Raw genomic sequence first — 17,141 nt, forward strand, 5'->3', positions numbered from 1 at the left:
CCCGTGTTTGCGGGGAGGACGGTTCTGTGCGAGGCCCTGGGGATTCGTGTCCCTGTCACCTTCTCGAACAGCTCTGTTGTCTGCAACCGCGGCCCCGTGCGTCCCTCCTGAGGAACATGTCACACTCACCGGTCCTCCGTGCCGCAGTCTGTCCTCAGTGCGCCCCACACCGTCCTCGAGGCTGCAGCCCGCCCGCCCGGTCTGCGTCCCCTCCTGCTCCCCGCCCCCAGCCTCTGGCAGCAGCAGGTGCTGCAGGTTCTCCGTCCACGCGGCCTCGTGGCCTGCCCTCCCTTGTCCTGCCGCTTGTACCAGGACCGCTGCCCGCCCGCCTCCGTTTTGTTTCATCCCATGTAATCGTGTGCAAGTCGCAGCGCCCGGTGGAGAGCGGCAGTGACCCCCAGACCCTGCAGGAAGTGCGTGCTTCCCGTCTAGCCTCTTCACAGAGACTGAGGGCAGTGGCTTTGGGTGACGCTCATACACCTGCAGCTCCTTGGGGAGGTGGGCCTGGGGCCCGGATCTGTGCCCTGGTCCTGCTGGCCCTGGGCCCAAGAGCAGTGGGACAGACCAGCAGAGGAGGCTGAGTGGGGAAGTGGGGTCTGATCCTCCCCGGGTCTGCTGCGACCTGCGGTGTGGCCATCGTGGGCTCCCGGGCGGTCCGGACTGGCCTCGAGTTAAGGCCACTGAAAGCGGACATTCTGCAAGGCTCCCTTCCTGGTCCAGCAGATGCGAGCCTCCGAGTCTGGGCTGTGGCTGGCGCCCCAGGCGGGTCTTTCTCGCTGGCCCCTTCCTCGATTCCCATCCTTTGAAGGGAGTGGGAGCCCAGGGGTGTGGGCCGAGCAGGGAGCTCTGGACGCTGCGTTCCCTGGATGGTCACTCATCTCAAGTGCTCGCTTCGTGCTCGCGTATGAGGTGGTCCTTTCTTCCTTTTGCTTCTAATCGGCTTCCCTTCGCTGCCTGGTTCGGGAGCATCTGCTCCTCCCGGCGTCGTGTTTTCTCGGCTGGTGTCCTGGGGTGGCTGTCACGCGCAGCCCAGCCCAGCAGCCTGAGCAGCAGAGTTCTGTCCCTCCCAGGCCTGGAGGCCGGACCTGCGGGTCCTGGAGTGTGGGGGCTGGTCGTCCCGAGGCCTTGCCTGGGCATAGACGCCGTCTCCTCCCCGGGTCCTCACAGGCTCGTGCATGCATGCACCTCTGTGTCCTGGGCCCTTCGTCTTAGGAGGATGCCAGTCACACGGCCCTCCCCAGTGACCTCGTTTTAACATAATTACCTCTCGAAAGACCTCATGTCCAAATGCAGCTACACTCTGGGGTGCTGGGCGGCAGGCTTGCACGTGAATTTGGGGGGCGCTCCCTGCATGCTGGTCTGCTATGTGACTGCAGGAAGTCAGCTGTGCACGGTGGGTCCGGCCGGCGCCCCGGCCACCCTGGGCAGCGTGGTCGTTCCACGGGCTGCCCGTCGGAGGGTGTGGGAGCCTCTGCCGAGCTAGCGCCCCACGCACATGGTGCTCTGTGTTCTCTCCCTTCCAGCTCGGTGCCAACGCCCTGCTCTTCCTCAGCGTGAACATGTATGGGGTGTTTGTGAGGGTCCTGGCCGAACGCTCCCAAAGGAAAGCCTTCCTGCAGGCCCGGAACTGCATCGAAGACCGGCTGAGGCTGGAGGACGAGAACGAGAAGCAGGTTGGTGTGGGACGCGGGGCGGTGGGGATGCAGGGTGGTGGGGAGCAGGGGGTGGGGGAAGGGGGCACGGGGTGGGGAGCACAGAGTTGGGTGGGGGGTGTGGAGGAGGGAGTGCGGGCCTGGGTTGCGGGGCAGGGAGCACAAGGTGGGGAGCACAGAACACAGGGTGAGGATGGTTAGGGACATCTAGCCCAGGTTGGCCCCCCGCCGAGGAGACAGGGCAGCGGCAGTGGGGCCTCCCTAGACCTGGAGATGCAGGATCTGCCATGCTGTGTGGCCCCCAGCCTCAGTTTCCCCATTGGTGAGACAGGTGCGCCCAGGTGACGCTGTAGGTCTGGGAGGAGTCAGGGAGAGCTGCAGAGCTCACCCCGTGGGTTTGTTGCCCTGGAGGGGGCTGAGCTGCTTGAAAGCACGGAGTGGGGGGTGTTTTGCTTGGGGGGGACGGGTGTTGGGGTGGGATTCAGCTGGAATCCGTTTCCGCAGAGCTGGGGGGCGGTGGCGGGGGGATGAGGCAGGTCCTGGCCGGCCCTGGCGCAGATGTGGTGGGCCGTGACCTGCCGGCCAGAGTGACCCACCGCGAGGCGAAGCCTCCCCTGACCCTGAGGGTGTCCCTGTGACGGTGGTCGTCATGGTGACCGTGCACCAGCCGCTGGGCTGTGAAGCTGGGGTGCACCTGCCCGGCTCTTGCCACAGCCTGCTGGGGCAACGGGACCACCCACCCCAGTCTAGAGGGTGAGCTGGACCGGTTCCCACCGCCCAGAGCCACTGTCAGCCGCGTGTCCCTGGGCTTGTCCCTGTCAGTGGTGTCTCCCGGTCCGCTGCTGTCCTGGGCCCACGGCATGGTCTGGGAGCTCCAGACAAGGCCCGTAATGGGGGGGGGGGTCCCAGGCTCTGCTTTACCAGAGTGTCGGTGACCGAGCCTTGTGCTCGTAGGGGTGGCAGATGGGATTGCTTGGTACTCGAGAGCCCGCTGGGTTCGAGCGCAGGGCGCGGAGTATGGGCTGCACACTTAAAACACCCACGCGCGTGTGTTTATTTATAGATACTCTAACGATACCTAGTGTTTACAGTGAAGGTGGGTTACGGCTTAGAAGCAGATGACGTACGTGTGTTTAGGTCGTGTGTGTGTGTCTGTGGATGGACTCGTCCGTGGGAGTTATAGATCTGTGTGTAGATGTATGTGCACATGTGATATGCATGTGTGTGCGTGTGTGTGTCTATGTGTGTATGTACGTGTGTGGGTTTGCATCCATGTGGACTCTGTGCATGCCGAGGTCTCTGTACATGCGTGTGTGCATGTGTGTGTATGTATGTGGGGATCGTGTGGATGTGTGTGTATGCGTGCGGATAAATGTGCGTACACATAACTGGGTCTGCATGTGCATATGTGTGTGTACATGTGTGTGTGTGTGAGTACAAGTGTGCGTGTGTGGGTGTGAGTACAAGTGTGCGCGTGTGTGCAGCTGTATGTGGATGTGTGTGTGTGTCCGCACGTGTGGGAGTGTGCATGTAACTGTATAAGTGTGTGGAGGTGAGCATGCACGTGCGTGGCCGTGAGTGTCTAAGTGTGTGCGTGTGCGTGCATGCACACACGTGTGTATGATCGTGAGTCTCGGGGGCTGCGCCCTGAGCATGTCTGCTGCGGTGTCACCCCCACCAATGGAGAGGCTTTTAACCGCTTCTGAGACGCTCGAGTGTAGCGTCGTCATCCCCCTTTTGTCGCCTCCCCGATGTCCTGGAAGAAGTGACATTTGGGGCCGTTCCCGTGTCCTTCTGAACCTTCCTTTGCTTTTCCTCCTGGTTTCTGTCTCCTCTGCATTTCCTTTCCAGTGTCTTTCCTTGCTCGCTGTGTGTCTATTTTCATTTCTTCTCTTACGTTGGCGGCCTTTTCTGTGGACTGTGTAAGCTTCCGGCCCTAACGTGTCTCCTAAGGCTGAGTGCACCCCCCAACCGGGGGTCGGCCGTGTGCGATGCTAACGTGGTGGCCGCCGTGTGGACCGCGCTTCCGTGCACAGACTCGTGGCGCGGTGTGGCCGCCGTGTGGCCGCCGTGTGGACCGCACTGGCCCCGGGAGCCAGCGGTCACGCGCACTCCTGCTGTCACGGCGGCTGTGGGCCCAGCACGGCGCTCTGCGTGTGCCATCTCATGCGGGTCCAGAGCAGCTCCGCCAGCAAGGGCGTGTTTTCTCGTCCCGCAGAGGAGTGCGCCCAGACTCGCGGAGGCTCGGGGCTGGTGTTCTCACTTGGGAAATCTGCGACACGGTAAATGCCACCCAATCCCGTCAGCCCAGTGAGACTGCGCTCTGTGTCCTCCAGGTTTGGTCTTTGTGCATCTTCTTTTCCCGTATCGTTGTCATGTTGTCTGGATAATTCTATTTTCTGCATTTTCCCATGGACGGGTCCACCAGTGCTGTAACTGTAACTTGAGGTAGCTGCTCCTTTTCCCTGTGCGTGTGTGACTGTGTTCTCAGCAGACTCCATGTTTTAAAAATGTTACTCCTCACGAGCATCTTTGTTCACGTAGACTGGACGTATTCCTCGGTTATGTTGTTGAGAGGGCAAATATGACGTCGTTTCTCTGCCTGGGCTTGGGGGTCTTTTCCAAATAATGCTATGCTCCATTTTATAAGTTACCCCCGATGACGCTCGGCTCTGGAGGGCCCGCCATCTGTGGGTGGGAAGGCTGAGGTGGGCCCGGTGGTCGGGGTTCTGGGGCGCGGCCCCAGCGATGAGTCTGGTCCTCTTTCTCCGTCCCCCACTGTGTGTTAGGTCTGTGCCTCCTGGCCGTTCAGTAATGCAGATGGCCGCTTCTCCACGTGTTCACGTGCTTCTCCGTGGCGTGTGCGTTTGCATCCCTCCCGGTCCGTGCTCTCACTGTGCCCGTGGGTGCGAACGAGCCACTCACTGTGGGGAGGCCGGTGCTTCTTCAGGAGGGATCCCTGTGTCCCTAGCTCTGTTTCCCTGGCCTTGCTTTTCTTTGTGTAAAAATGCAGTTGTTTCTATTTTCAAACATAGCAGTTGTTTCTCTTGGTGGTTTCATCTGGTGCTTTAGGAACAGGAGGGTGAGTGCGGACAGGTCATTTCCGTGCGTCCCTGGCCGTCCCAAGACTGGCTGAGTCAGGACCTTGACCCGCACGCCTTTCCTGTTGCAGCCTGTGGGTTGGTCCCTCACACAGCAATGGCTTTCTGGGCTGCCCCGTCCCCTGACCTCGGGGTCACTCCCTGCCTCCTGCCGGCCCGGCTGCTTTTAGCTCATGAAGCCCAGTCTCTGGGATGGCTCAGATGGGCTTGCTCAGATGGGCTTGGCCGCCTCTCGGGGGCTCTCAAGTACCTGCAGGCACCTGGTGCCTCCCACTGCCTGGGGACCGCCCGGCAGGCCCAGGACAGCAGGAGGTGCTGAGGCCAGCTGAGGGACCCCCGACCGAATGGCCTGGTCACGGTCTGTGTGTGTTTTCATGTTTGACTCAATTAGCAAAGAATTCAATTTAATAGCAGCTTCTAGGGCCTTTTCCAGATCCCGAGCCCGTAATAGGGCACCCTGGTGATGTGTGAGAGGATATTGGCAGATGCACCCCGATTCCAGGAGGGGGTGCTGGGGCCACACCCCAATTCTGAGAAAGGGTCCGGGGGATATGCCCCAGTTCTGGGAGGGGGTCCTGAAGGGACGCACCCTGATTCTGGGAGGGGGTCTCGGGGGGACACACCCTGATTCTGGGAGGGGGTCCTGGGAGATGCACCCTGATTCTGGGAGGGGCCTTGGTGGGTCGCACCCTGATTCTGGGAGGGAGTCCTGGGGGGATGCACCCTGATTCTGGGAGGGGGTCCTGAGGGGACATGCTTTGGTTCTGGGAGAGGATGCTGGGGTGTGCAGCTCTGGAATGACCACTGTGTGGTGGCAGGTGAGCCCCCTGGCTTCTGCAGGAGGTGGCAGATGTTGGGGGGGTTGGGTTTAGGAATGGGGTCCTGGGTGATGTGAGCTGGGGGAAGAGCATAAGCAGAGAAGCCGAGGCCCATGTGCGTGGTGCGTGGTGGTCTTTGAGGGGGGTCCTTCATTTGTTGTGGCCTCAGCTGGGAGGACATGGGAGATGGGGGGGCAGGCAGGTGTGTGCACGCGGTTGCATGCAGGGCTCCGACGGGTACTGGCAGGAAGGAGCAGGGGTCAGGCAGAGGTAAGAACTTGGAGGCAGGGGTGGGGGCCATGAGTGTGCACCCAGCAGGGCCGAGATGGGAAGCTTCCTAGAACAGGAGACATTGTGTGTCAGAGTGCAAACCAGGTGCTTCCCCCTCCCGGGGGCTGTGTCCGCAGGACGGGCCTGGCTTGGGTGACACCCCCAGCCACCAGGCTTGTGGGAGGGGCAAGCGGGAGGGGAGAGCAGGGCCCGCCCTGAGATGCAAACCCCCAGGGTTAGAACCCTGCCTGTCCCAGCGGCGGGACAGGACACCTTGGGATGCACGGCTCTGCTCTGGAATCTGGGGCTGGCGGGCTCTTGCCCACTGTTTGCCGATCTGATGCCAACACCTTCTTGCTCCACGTTGGTCAGTGCCATTTTGGTGCAGGTTGTAGGGTGTTCGGTGCCTGGGATGCCCCCAGGGAGGAGCTGCTGATCACTCTCCTCCCCCCGTGTCATTTAGAACGAACAGCCTTCTGTTTGCGGAGACCAATCTAGAAGAAAGTACCCAGCTCTGCCCACAGAACCTGAGTGTGTGTTCATCTCCTGCCCTGCTGGTGGAGCCACGGGGTCTCGGAGACGGTGGGCAGGGCTGTTTGCTGCACTGGACGCCTCCTCTACTTCTAGAAGCTTCTCTGCCATACGTTGGAGAAGCTCCCCGAGTTGTCAGTGTCCCCGAGGCTGACTCCTTTGGGAGGGACTTGGGTGTGTGGAGACCACCCCTCCCACCAAATCAGCACTGACGCTGGCGGCCACGGCCCTTTTGCAGGGTCGTGGCCAAGCACAAGGAGGTGCGTGATCCAGAAAGTTCTTCCTGCCTGAGTTCACACCCCGATTTCAGGCTTCTGCTTTGTGTGCAACCTGTAAGGACTTTCTTCCGTTTTGCAAACCTGGGGCTGGCTCAGGGAATTTCTGACTCAGGAGGGACAACGAGGTGAGGGACAGGGTAGCTGGTGGCAGAGCTGGCTGAAGCCCAGGAACCCCCAGACCAGCCACACCCCCTCTCCAGCCCCGCGTGTCCTGAGCCATGCTAGGCTCAGCAGAGGGCTTGGGCTCACAGATCCCCGAGGTCAGATCCTCCAAAAGGACTGGGAGGGTCCTTTAACAGGGGTCTTTCCCTTTCAGAACAAAAGTGTCCAACGTTGAGTCTTTGAAATACGAAAGTCTTAGAGCAACTGATCGGGAAGAAAGAGTGGGCACACAGAGGTCTCAGGGGTGGGAAACGTGGCTGCAGACAGGGCCGGGCTAAAAATAGATACTAGGGGAACACTCAGGATGCACTGATACCAGAAGATTTGGACACTTAGACGAGATGTGTGAATTCCCACAAGGTGTCCACTCTCGAAACTGATTCAAGAAGAAAACGAAGGATTTGGCAACCCCGTGACTGCTAACTTGTCGACTTGGTGCTAATAGTCATCTCCAGGTCTGGGGGTTCACCCGTGAGCCATGTGGGTGTTCAGGGAGGGCGCCATTCCCGCCCTACCTGTCCTGGGGATGCACACGCAGGGTGACCCTCCAGAGTCGCTGACATGCAGGTCGCACACACACATGGGGAGTGGCCCCTGCTCCCAGTGCTGTGTTTGTGGGTGTGGCCACCCCGAGGCCCTTTGCCTCCTGATGCCGAGCGGGGAGCGGGTTTTGTCTGGACCCCTTGGTGCGTCGATGTGCAGTGTATGAGGCTCGGCAGGGGCTGGCACGACCCCCTGTGTTGTCATCCCCATGATTGCCTGGACTCTGTGGAAGCAGAGCTGAGGCCACCGTGCTCCGCCCCATGCCCCCTGCAGCGCCCCTGGCTCAGGCCGGCACCAGACCTTCTGACTTGGGTCGTGGGGCAGGGGCAGCCTGGGACACCCTCCATCCCTCCTCCTGCAAGATCCAGCTCTGGAAAGCAGGGCCTGCCCAGCATTCCTTCGGCCGAGCATGCAGGGGGCTCGTGGTGGGTGGTCCCATGGGAACAGGGCGACCATCCCTCCTTCCTGCTGATGCTTCATTTCTACCTGCACAAGAGGCAGGTGCATCCCACTGAGTTCTTAAAACCCCTCGCATGGCCTTTTCTCGGTGCTCGTGTGCAAAGAGAGATACCACATTCTCTTCTTAGCAGGATGCTGGTCCTGTCAGATTAGGATGCCACCCTTTGGCCTCATTAAACCTTAATTACCTCCTGAAAGCCCTTTTTCCAAATACAGTCACATGGGAGATTAAGACTTCAACCCAGGAATTTTGAGGGGACACACTTCAGTGCGTGGCACCTGCCAAGTTCATGCAGAAGCCGGGTGCGTGGTTTGAAGGTGAGGAGAGGCCGGCCGGCTGGGTCGCGGTCGAGAGGCCTCGCGGTGCCCAGGACTGGGTGAGCCCCCGGCCTCAGAGCTCCTTCCGGGGCCTCTTTCCCGGGTGCCACGTGAAATCACACTGGTGCAGCTGGAGGTGGAGAAGCAGGCCTGGGCCGATGGAGGAGGGGTCCTCGGCCAGGAGTGGAACCGTGGGTCACGGGGTGACTGCTACGCGTTTCGAATGCGGCTTTACTGTTTTCCGTTCCCACCAGCAATGTGTGAGGGTTTTCACACCCAATTCATTGTTTTCTCTTCATGGAGTCTTTTTAGTTTGCGCTAATTACAGATGCACATGTGGTCGTGAGCAACAAGACAGAGGCACCCCATGTCCCCTTCACCTCGCTTCCCCAACAGCAGGAGACTGACAGGTGCGGCCAAGACACAGAACATGCCGCCACCGCGTGCACCCCCGCACCTCCTCCCCACTTCCATCCTGGAGCTGGCAACTGCCGATCTGTTGTCTGTGTCTGTAAATGTGTCATCTCAGGGACGTCCTGTGCGTGGAGTCCTACAGTGTGTACACTTTCGGGGCTGGCATTTTCCACCGTCCGCCGGAGATCCATCCAGGTTCTTGGTGTGTCAGTGGCTCGCCCCCTTTTCTTTCAGTTGTGTTCCGTGGTGTGGATGGACCACCGTTGGCCTGACCGCTCTCCTGTTGGAGGACATCTCGGTGGTTTTCAGTTTGGGGCGATCACGAACAAAGTTGCTATGAGCATTCCTGTGGTTTTTTGTGTGAACGTGAGTCTTCACTGCTCTGGCGTGAACGTCTGGGAGTACAGTTGCTGGGTCGTGTGCTAGTTGCGTGTTTAGTTTACTGGGAAATCGTGAGGCTGCTTTCTAGAGTGTTTGGATTATTTTTCACTCCCAAAAAAACCCGTTTCTCTGCACCCTCGCTGGCGGGTGCTGTGTCGCTGTTGGCTGTTGTAACACTTTTGATAGGTGTGTACTGATGTGTCAGGGTGACTTGAATTTGCATTTCCCTAGTGGCTGTGATGGTGAACATCTTTTCATGTGGTTATTTGCCATCTCTGTGTCCTCTTTGGAGAAATGTCTGTTGATGTCTTTTGCCCATTTTCTAACTGATGGATCTATGTATTGTCTATCTGTTTATGATCTATCGGTCTATTTTCTATCTATGTATCTATCTATCTATCTATCTATCTATCTATCTATCTATCTATCTATCTATCATATCTATCATCTGTTTTTCTATCATCATCATCATCTAGCTTTTATTCTTGAGCTGTGAGAGTTCTTTATATATTATAGATACTAGTTCTTTGGGAGGTATGTGGTTTGCAAATATTTCCTCCCAGTCTGTTGCTTGTTTTTACATCCTCTTAATGAGGTCTTTTGCAGAACAAATGGTTTTGATTTTGATGAAGTTGGGTTTGTCAACTTGCCCTTTTATGAATTGTGCTTTTGGTGTCAAGTCTAAAACTCTTTGGCCCTAGATCCCAAAGATTTCTCTTATGTGTTTTCTAAAAGTTTTAAAGTTTTATATTTTATGTTGAAATATCTGATACATTTTGAGTTAATATTTGCATCATGTGTGAAGTTTAGATCCAGGCTCATTTTTTTTTTTTTTTGCCTGTGGTTGTCCAGTTGCTCCAACACCATCTGTTGAAAATGCTGTATGTCCTCCATTGCTAGTTTTATTGAGATATAATTGACATATAACATCATATAAGTTTAGCATACCACATAATGATTTGGTATATGTATATGTTGTGAGGTGATCACCACAATAAGTTTAGCTGCATCCTTCACTTCACATAGTTATACTTTTTTTTTTTCTCTTGATGGGAACATTTAAGATCTACTCTGAGCAACTTTCAAGTCTTCAGTATGGTTAGCTACAATCATCATGCTGTACATCACATCTCCAGAACTTACTTATTTTATGATTGGAAGTTTGTACCTTTTGACCCCCTCCTGCCCCGTGCCCACTTTGCCCCCCCACCCCCTGACCTCTGGCAACCACCAATCTGTTCTTTGTATTTGTGAGTTCAGTTTTTAAAGATTCCACATGTAACTGAGACTCTACAGTATTTGTCTTTCTCTGTCTGACTTATTTCACTTAGTGTAATACCCCATAGGTCCATCTGTGTTGTCATAAATGACTGGATTTCCTTCTTTTTTATGACTGAATAATATTCCATTGTATATATGTACCATACTTTAGGTATTCATCCATCAAGGCACACTTAGGTTGTTTACATGCCTGGGCTGTTATAAGTAATGCTGGATTGTATGGTAGTCCTGTATACCTCCTCCACTGAATTGCTTTTGTACCTTTGTCAAAAATCAATTGGGTGCATTCGTGTGAGTCTATTTCCAAGGACTGTGTTCTGTCCCTTTGCTCTGTGTGTTTATCCTTCCACACAGTCTTGATAATTGTGGCTATATAATAAATCTCAAAATCAAGTAGAGTGATTCCTCCACCTTGTTGTTCTGTTTTAAAATGATTTCAGTTATTATTGTTTCTTTGCTTTTCTATATAAGTTTTAGAATAATCTGGCCTATGTCTACTAAAATCTTTGCAGGGATTTTGATAGGATTTGTGATAAGCCTATCAATTTGGGGAGTATTGACATCTTTACTGTTCTGAGTCTCCCAGTCCATGAACATGGTATGTCTCCCCATTTATTTAGATCTTTTTAAAGTTCTTTAACCAGTGTTTTGTAGTTTTCAGCATGCAAGTCCTATATATGTTTTGATATATTCACCCCTATCGATTCCATTTTTTGAATGATTGTAAATGATAAATTGTATTTTTGATATCATTGTCCATGTGGTCATTCTTAGTATATAGAAATGCAACTGATTTTTGTATGTTGATCTTGTATCCTGCAATCTTCTGAGCTTTTGTTTCTGTTTTTGTTTTTTTGATATTGTTTTGTTTTCACATGGTTTTTCAGTCCTTCATATTTCTTACGTGGACCATCATGTTATCTGCAAATATTTACAGGGTTATTTCCTTTTTTTCCAGTGCGTATGTCTTTTATTTCCCTTTTTTACCTTCTTTCACTGACTGTGCTTTCCAGTGCTATATGTTGAATAAAAGTGGGAAAAGCAGATATCCTTGGCTTGATACTGGTGAAAGTGTTTAGTTATTTCACCATTAAGTGTGATACTAGTTGTAGGTTTTTTCTGGATGTTTTTTTAATCAAGATGAGGAAGTTACCCTCTCTTCGTATTTTTCTGAGAGTTTCATCAGTAATTGATGTTGAATTTTATCAAGTTCTTTTTCTTTTTTTTTTTTTTTTTAAGATTTTATTTATTTATTTGACAGAGAGAGACACAGCGAGAGAGGGAACACAAGCAGGGGGAGTGGGAGAGGGAGAAGCAGGCTACCCGCAGAGCAGGGAGCGCGACGCGGGACTCGATCCCAGGACCCCGGGATCATGACCTGAGCCGAAGGCAGTCGCTCAACCGACTGAGCCACCCAGGCGCCCTATCAAGTTCTTTTTCTGAATCAATGGTTATGTGATTAAAAAATAGCTTTTAAAGTATATGTTATAGTTGCAACGTCATTACAATGTGCAACAATGTGCAGTGTTACATTAGTTTCAGGTGTAGAACATAGTGATTTGACAAGTTTATAGTTTATAAACTATACTATAATTTATAGTATGTGCTATGCTCACCACAAGTGGAGATAGGTGATTTTTATTCTTTATCCTGTTGATATGGTATATAACATTGATTGATATTTCAATATTGAACTAGCATTGTGTCCCCTGATTAAACTTGGGTCAGGTGTTATTATGTATTGCTGATATGCTAATATCATGTTAAGGATTTTTACATCTGTATTCTCCAGAGACATTGGTCTGTAGTTTTCTTTTTATTTTGATCCGTTTTGGTGTCAGATAATATTAACTTTATATAATGAATTAGGATGTGTTCGCTTGGTGTAAGGTGATATCTCATTGTGGTTTTGGCCATCTGTATGTCTTTTTTTGAGATTATATATTCAGATTCTCTGCCCATTTTTAATTGCATTATTTGGCTTTTTTGATATATTTTGGATATTAACCCCTTATTGAAGCTATCATTTGCAAATTTATATATATTTTGGATATATATATTTTTTTATTTTTTGTTTATATATTTTGGATATTAACCCCTTATTGAAGCTATCATTTGCAAATATCTTCTTCCATTCAGTGGGTTTCATTTCATTTTCATTTTGTTAATTACTTCCTTTGCTGTGCAAAACTTTTTATTTGGTATAGCCCTAATAATTTATTTTTGCTTTTGTTTCCCCTGCATGAGGAGACATATCTAGAAAAATCTTTCTAAGGCTGATATTTTCTGGATGATTATAGGTAAAATGGCTGTTAATTCTTCTTTAAGCAGTTGGTAGACATATTTAGTAAAACCATCTGGATCTAGAGATTTCTTTTATATGAGTTCTTAAATTAAGAATTCAGTTTACTTAATAGATTACAGAGCTATTCAAATATTTTATTCACAGTATTTATTTCTTATTGGGTGAGTTGTAGTGGTTTGTGCTTTTTGAGAAGTTTGTCCATTTCTTTGAAATTGTCGAATTTATGTGTGAAGATTTGCTACTATTCCCTTTATCCTTTTGGTGTCTGCAGGGTCTGTAGTGATGTATTTCCTGATTTTGTTTATTTGTGTCACATCTGTCTCTCTCTCTTTCTCTCTCACTGGTTTTTCTAGAGGTTTATATATTTTATTGATATATTTGAAGGATCACATTTTTGTTTCATTGATTTTGTTTTTGTTTTCTTTTTTTCCTCCTGTTTTCAGTTTCACTGATTTCTTCTTGTGTTTACTATGCTATTCCTTCCTCTAATTTTGGTTTATCTTGCTCTTCTTTTCCTAGTTTCTTTAGAAGGAAGCTTAGATTATTTATTTGAGAATTTTCTCTTTTTTAATGCAAGCCTATCGTCTCATAAATTTCCCTTTCAGAGCTGCATGCCACAGATACTGATATGTTGTATTTTCACTTTCATTCAGTTCTTTGTATTTTTAAAATTTTCCTTTAGGATATCCTTTCGACTCCTGGATTGCTTAGAATTATTTTGCCTAATTTCTCAATATTTGGGGGTTTTTCTGTTGTTTTCTGCTATTGATTTCTAGTTGGAGTCCATGATTTTCCATAAACTATTATTTGAATTCTTTTAAATATGCTGAAGTTTGTGTCATGATCCAGGCAGGATATGGCTTGTCTTGGTGGGTCTTCTGTGGGTGCTTGAAAAGAATGTGTATTCGGCGCTTCTTGGGTGAGGTGTTTTATAACTGTTGATTACATACTGTTGGCTGATGGTCTTCTTGAGTGCTTCTGTATCAGTGCTGAGCTTTGTCCAGCTTTTCTATCACCTATTGATATATGGGGTATTGAAGTCTTCAGCTAACATTGCAGATTTGTCCCTTTCTTCTTTTGGTCCTATCAGGTTTTGGTTTATATATTTTGAAGCTATGTTGTTTGGTGCATGCATATTTAGGATTGCTGTGTCTGGGTGGATTGACTTTTATCATATGTAGTGTCCCTTTCTGACTTACAGTATTTTTCCTTGAAGTCTAGTTTATCTGATAGTAAAACAGACACTCCTGTTTTCTTTTGATCAGTGTTTGCATGGTGTATTTTTTCCATCCTTTTCTGTTCAGCCTATTTTATATGTGAGTTTCTTGGCAACTCCATATAGCTGGGTCATGCTTTCTTAATCCAGTCTGCCAATGTCTGTCTTTTGTGTGTTTAGAACACTTATTTTTCATGTAATGAAATGTTTCATTTTATGTTTTGTTTTCTGTTTTCTTCTCTGTTCTTTTCCCTGCCTTTCTGCGTGTTACTTGAACTTTTTTTTAGAATTCAGTTTTGATTTATTATTGTGCCCTTGAGTGCCTATCTTTCTCAGTGCCATGGGAGGTTTTACACTCTATGCACATAACATCACTTTCTACTGTTGTTGACATCTTACCAGATAGAGTGAGGTGCAGAAACCCCCCTCCATGTCCTTCAACCTCATCTGTGACAAAACTGTCTTAAATCTTTCTTCTGCATACATTTAGAACCACACCATGCGATGCTGTAAATCTTGCTTCAACCAGCACATAAAGGAGAAGGGAAATATATTGTACTCATGTGTAATTTTGTTCATACCATGTTATTTCCTTCCTTCCTGATACCCAGAGATTCTTCCTTTTCTCCTTTTCTTTCTGGTTGAAGGACTTCCTTCAGCCATTCTTTTGGGGCAGGACTGCTGGTGACAAATCCTCATACTTTCCCCTTGTCTGAGGGCATCTTGATTTCTTTCATTCCTGAAGGGTTCTGGGTGGACAGTTCTTTTCTCTCAGCACTCAAAAAACGTGCCACCTTCTCATGGCCTGCATGATTTCTGATGAGAAATCTGTTCTAATTCAAACTGTCTTTCCTCTGTGGGAGAGGCATTGTTACTCTCTCAGTGCTGTGAAGGCTTGTCTGTTGTCTTTAGTTTTCTAACATTTGACTATGTTGTGTCCTGGTGTGGATTTCTTTGGTTTGTCTGCATTGGGGTCTTCCCAGTTTCCCAAGTGTGGAGGTTTACATCTTTGTTAAATTTAGGGACTTTTCATCCATTATTTCTCTGAATACTTTTTATAGCCATTTTCTTTCTTGTCTTTGGTGATTCCATTGACATGAATGTTGGATCTTCTATTACAGTCCCATGGGTTGCTGTGTTCTGGGGATTTTTTCCCCTAGTCTATTTGCTCCATTTTTTCAGTTTGGGCAATTTCTTTCATTCTGCCTGCAAGGTCACTGGGCTTTCCTCTGTTCTCTACCACCTGTCGACCTTTTTTTTTCATTATTTTTTTTCTGTTTTAAAATTTCCATTTTATTTTTTTTTGTTTCTTCTTTCTCTTTGCTGGAGTTTTTTTTTTTTTTTTCTTTTTTTCAAGTGTGTTTGTGGCTGCTCATTGGATTATTCTTACAAGAGCTGCTTTAAAATCTTGTTAGTTATTCTGATTATTCTGTTCATCTTGGTGTTGCTGTTTGTTGATTGTCTTTATTCACTTGTTGAGACTGTTCTGGTTCTGAGATGCTGAGTGGTTTTCGATGGGAACCTGGACATTTGGAGTATTGTGTGTGAGACTCTGGGTCTTGTCTGGACCTTGTGTTTTCGCTGGTTTTCTGTGACTTCACTTGGCAGGGAAAGGGGCCACCACCTTGACACTTCCAGGTGTGGTGGAAAGTCTGGGCGCCACACTGGGCCTCTGTTGGGGCTCGTGGTGGTTCCACCTTACTGCCATGCTGGAGAGGGGGTCTGGCTCCTGCCTGGGAGGGAGGAGCAGGAGAGCCCTTGGTCTCCCCTGACTCTGAGCAGCAGGGAAAAGGCCGGGCTGCTGGTACCCTTGTGTGCTCGGTGTCTCCTCACAGCGGGGGGAGTGCGGACATGTGCAGGAGTTTCGGTTGTTTGCCTGGAGTAGGGCTGCTGTTGTCTACAGTTTTCCTCTCATGAGGCTGCCCCTCTCCTGGCCCTTTGGCCAGAGAGAGCTGGGTTTGGGGGGAGCGTACTGTGGTGCCTGCTGGTGTTTCTGGATGTTTCTGGGCTGCCCTGTCTCCAGCAGTCAGTCTGGGGGATGAGGTGAACAGAATGCCTAGGGCCTCACCTCTGGGCTGCTCCCCAGTCCCCACGTCTGTACCTCCTTCCTTCTGTCTTTCAGAGTCTTCTCATGACTTTCACATGTAACACCCAGGACTTGAGTACACATAGCGGGAGAAGGGGGACAAAGTCTCCTGGAAGCAGAGTCCTCACAACTGTTACTTAAAGATCGAATGATTTTTAGGAATACTACATTTATTTGAAGTCACGTTTTGATAGTCAAGAGCAATGTAGTAATGTTCATAAGATGCTGGGATGCTTTGTCTGATCCATGGATACTTTGTAGGCTCCATCTTCATAAATCTGACCTTTTGATTTCTGGCTTTGTATTTTATTTTGCCGGTTAGAACGCATCAGTGTTGTGTGCTCCTGATGCAGTGTTCACAGTGTTTATTCCTGCTTGGGGCTTTAGGGCTAGGTTTGAGATTGGATGTGGATTTCAGGTAATATCTTTATGATGTCAGAGAATGACTTTGTCCTAGGTTTTGCTGTTTTTAATCGGGGATGGGTGCTTGATCTTGCCAGATGGTGCTTTGCTCCCTGTGGGAAGGTTGCGTGCTTTTACTCCTGGTTATGTGTGTCGGCTTTAGGTACTATCGCTAATCTCGTGGGTGGAGCTGATGCTGAGCCTTTGGTCAGAAGGACAGCCTGCCCTTAGGAATTTCATACGACTACGGCTTATGCACAACGAGGGCGCTCTTTCCCCCTCACATATGGGTTCCAGGGAGGCCCTTTATGGTTGATGTGGCAGAGCTGATCCATGCCACCCTGACAACCCAGGCTCCATCTGTTAACTAGTCTGCCATTGGTAGTGCATGGCCCTCATCCTCATGAATCAAGAAGGTAGGTAGAGAACCAGACATCATGACTGTATCCCCAGCAACAGAGGGAGACAAGGAAGAACAGGCTGTCTTTAGGAACATTCCAGTAGCTCCCACGTGACCTTTCAAGCCCTATCTCGTGGGCCACCTCTAGTTGTGAGGAGAGGCTGGACCATGAAGTGTTTATTTTAGGTTACCAAGCCCCAGACGAGAGTGAAGGGCTAGACGATCATGCTAGAGGTGGAGAAGGGGTCCGGGGACAGTGGCCAGTCTGCCCTCGCCTCTCTCCCAGCACCTGCCGGGCACTGCCCAGCATTCCCAGCACATTGCCCTCCTGTCCCCTCTGCCTTTTCAGGTCCTCCTTCCCTCCTGGTGCAGCCCTTGGTCTGCGGCTGACTCAGTTTCCCTATCCTAACTCCAGATCGTGCAGGGCAGCTGAGGCGAGGAGAGACCAGGTCCCGGAGATGTGCCAAAGCCTGGGTCCTCAGAGAGAGAGAGCGGTTCCAGGACGTTAGGAGAATACTGATGGG

At 50.3% G+C, this 17,141-nt stretch overlaps 1 protein-coding gene across 1 annotated transcript in view; it reads left to right on the forward strand.

Annotated features, from left to right (window-relative positions):
• Positions 1–1,544: 1,544 nt before the first annotated feature.
• Positions 1,545–17,141, forward strand: part of ADCY1 (adenylate cyclase 1) — a 102,655-nt gene continuing 87,058 nt past the window's right edge. The window contains exon 1 of the mRNA XM_044920111.1: positions 1,545–1,673. Within this exon, the coding sequence (XP_044776046.1) occupies positions 1,560–1,673 (114 nt within the window). The 5' untranslated portion in view covers positions 1,545–1,559. The remainder of the gene's footprint in view (positions 1,674–17,141) is intronic.

This window comes from Neomonachus schauinslandi, chromosome 12 (assembly GCF_002201575.2).
Source record: "Neomonachus schauinslandi chromosome 12, ASM220157v2, whole genome shotgun sequence".
Classification (NCBI taxonomy): domain Eukaryota; kingdom Metazoa; phylum Chordata; class Mammalia; order Carnivora; family Phocidae; genus Neomonachus; species Neomonachus schauinslandi.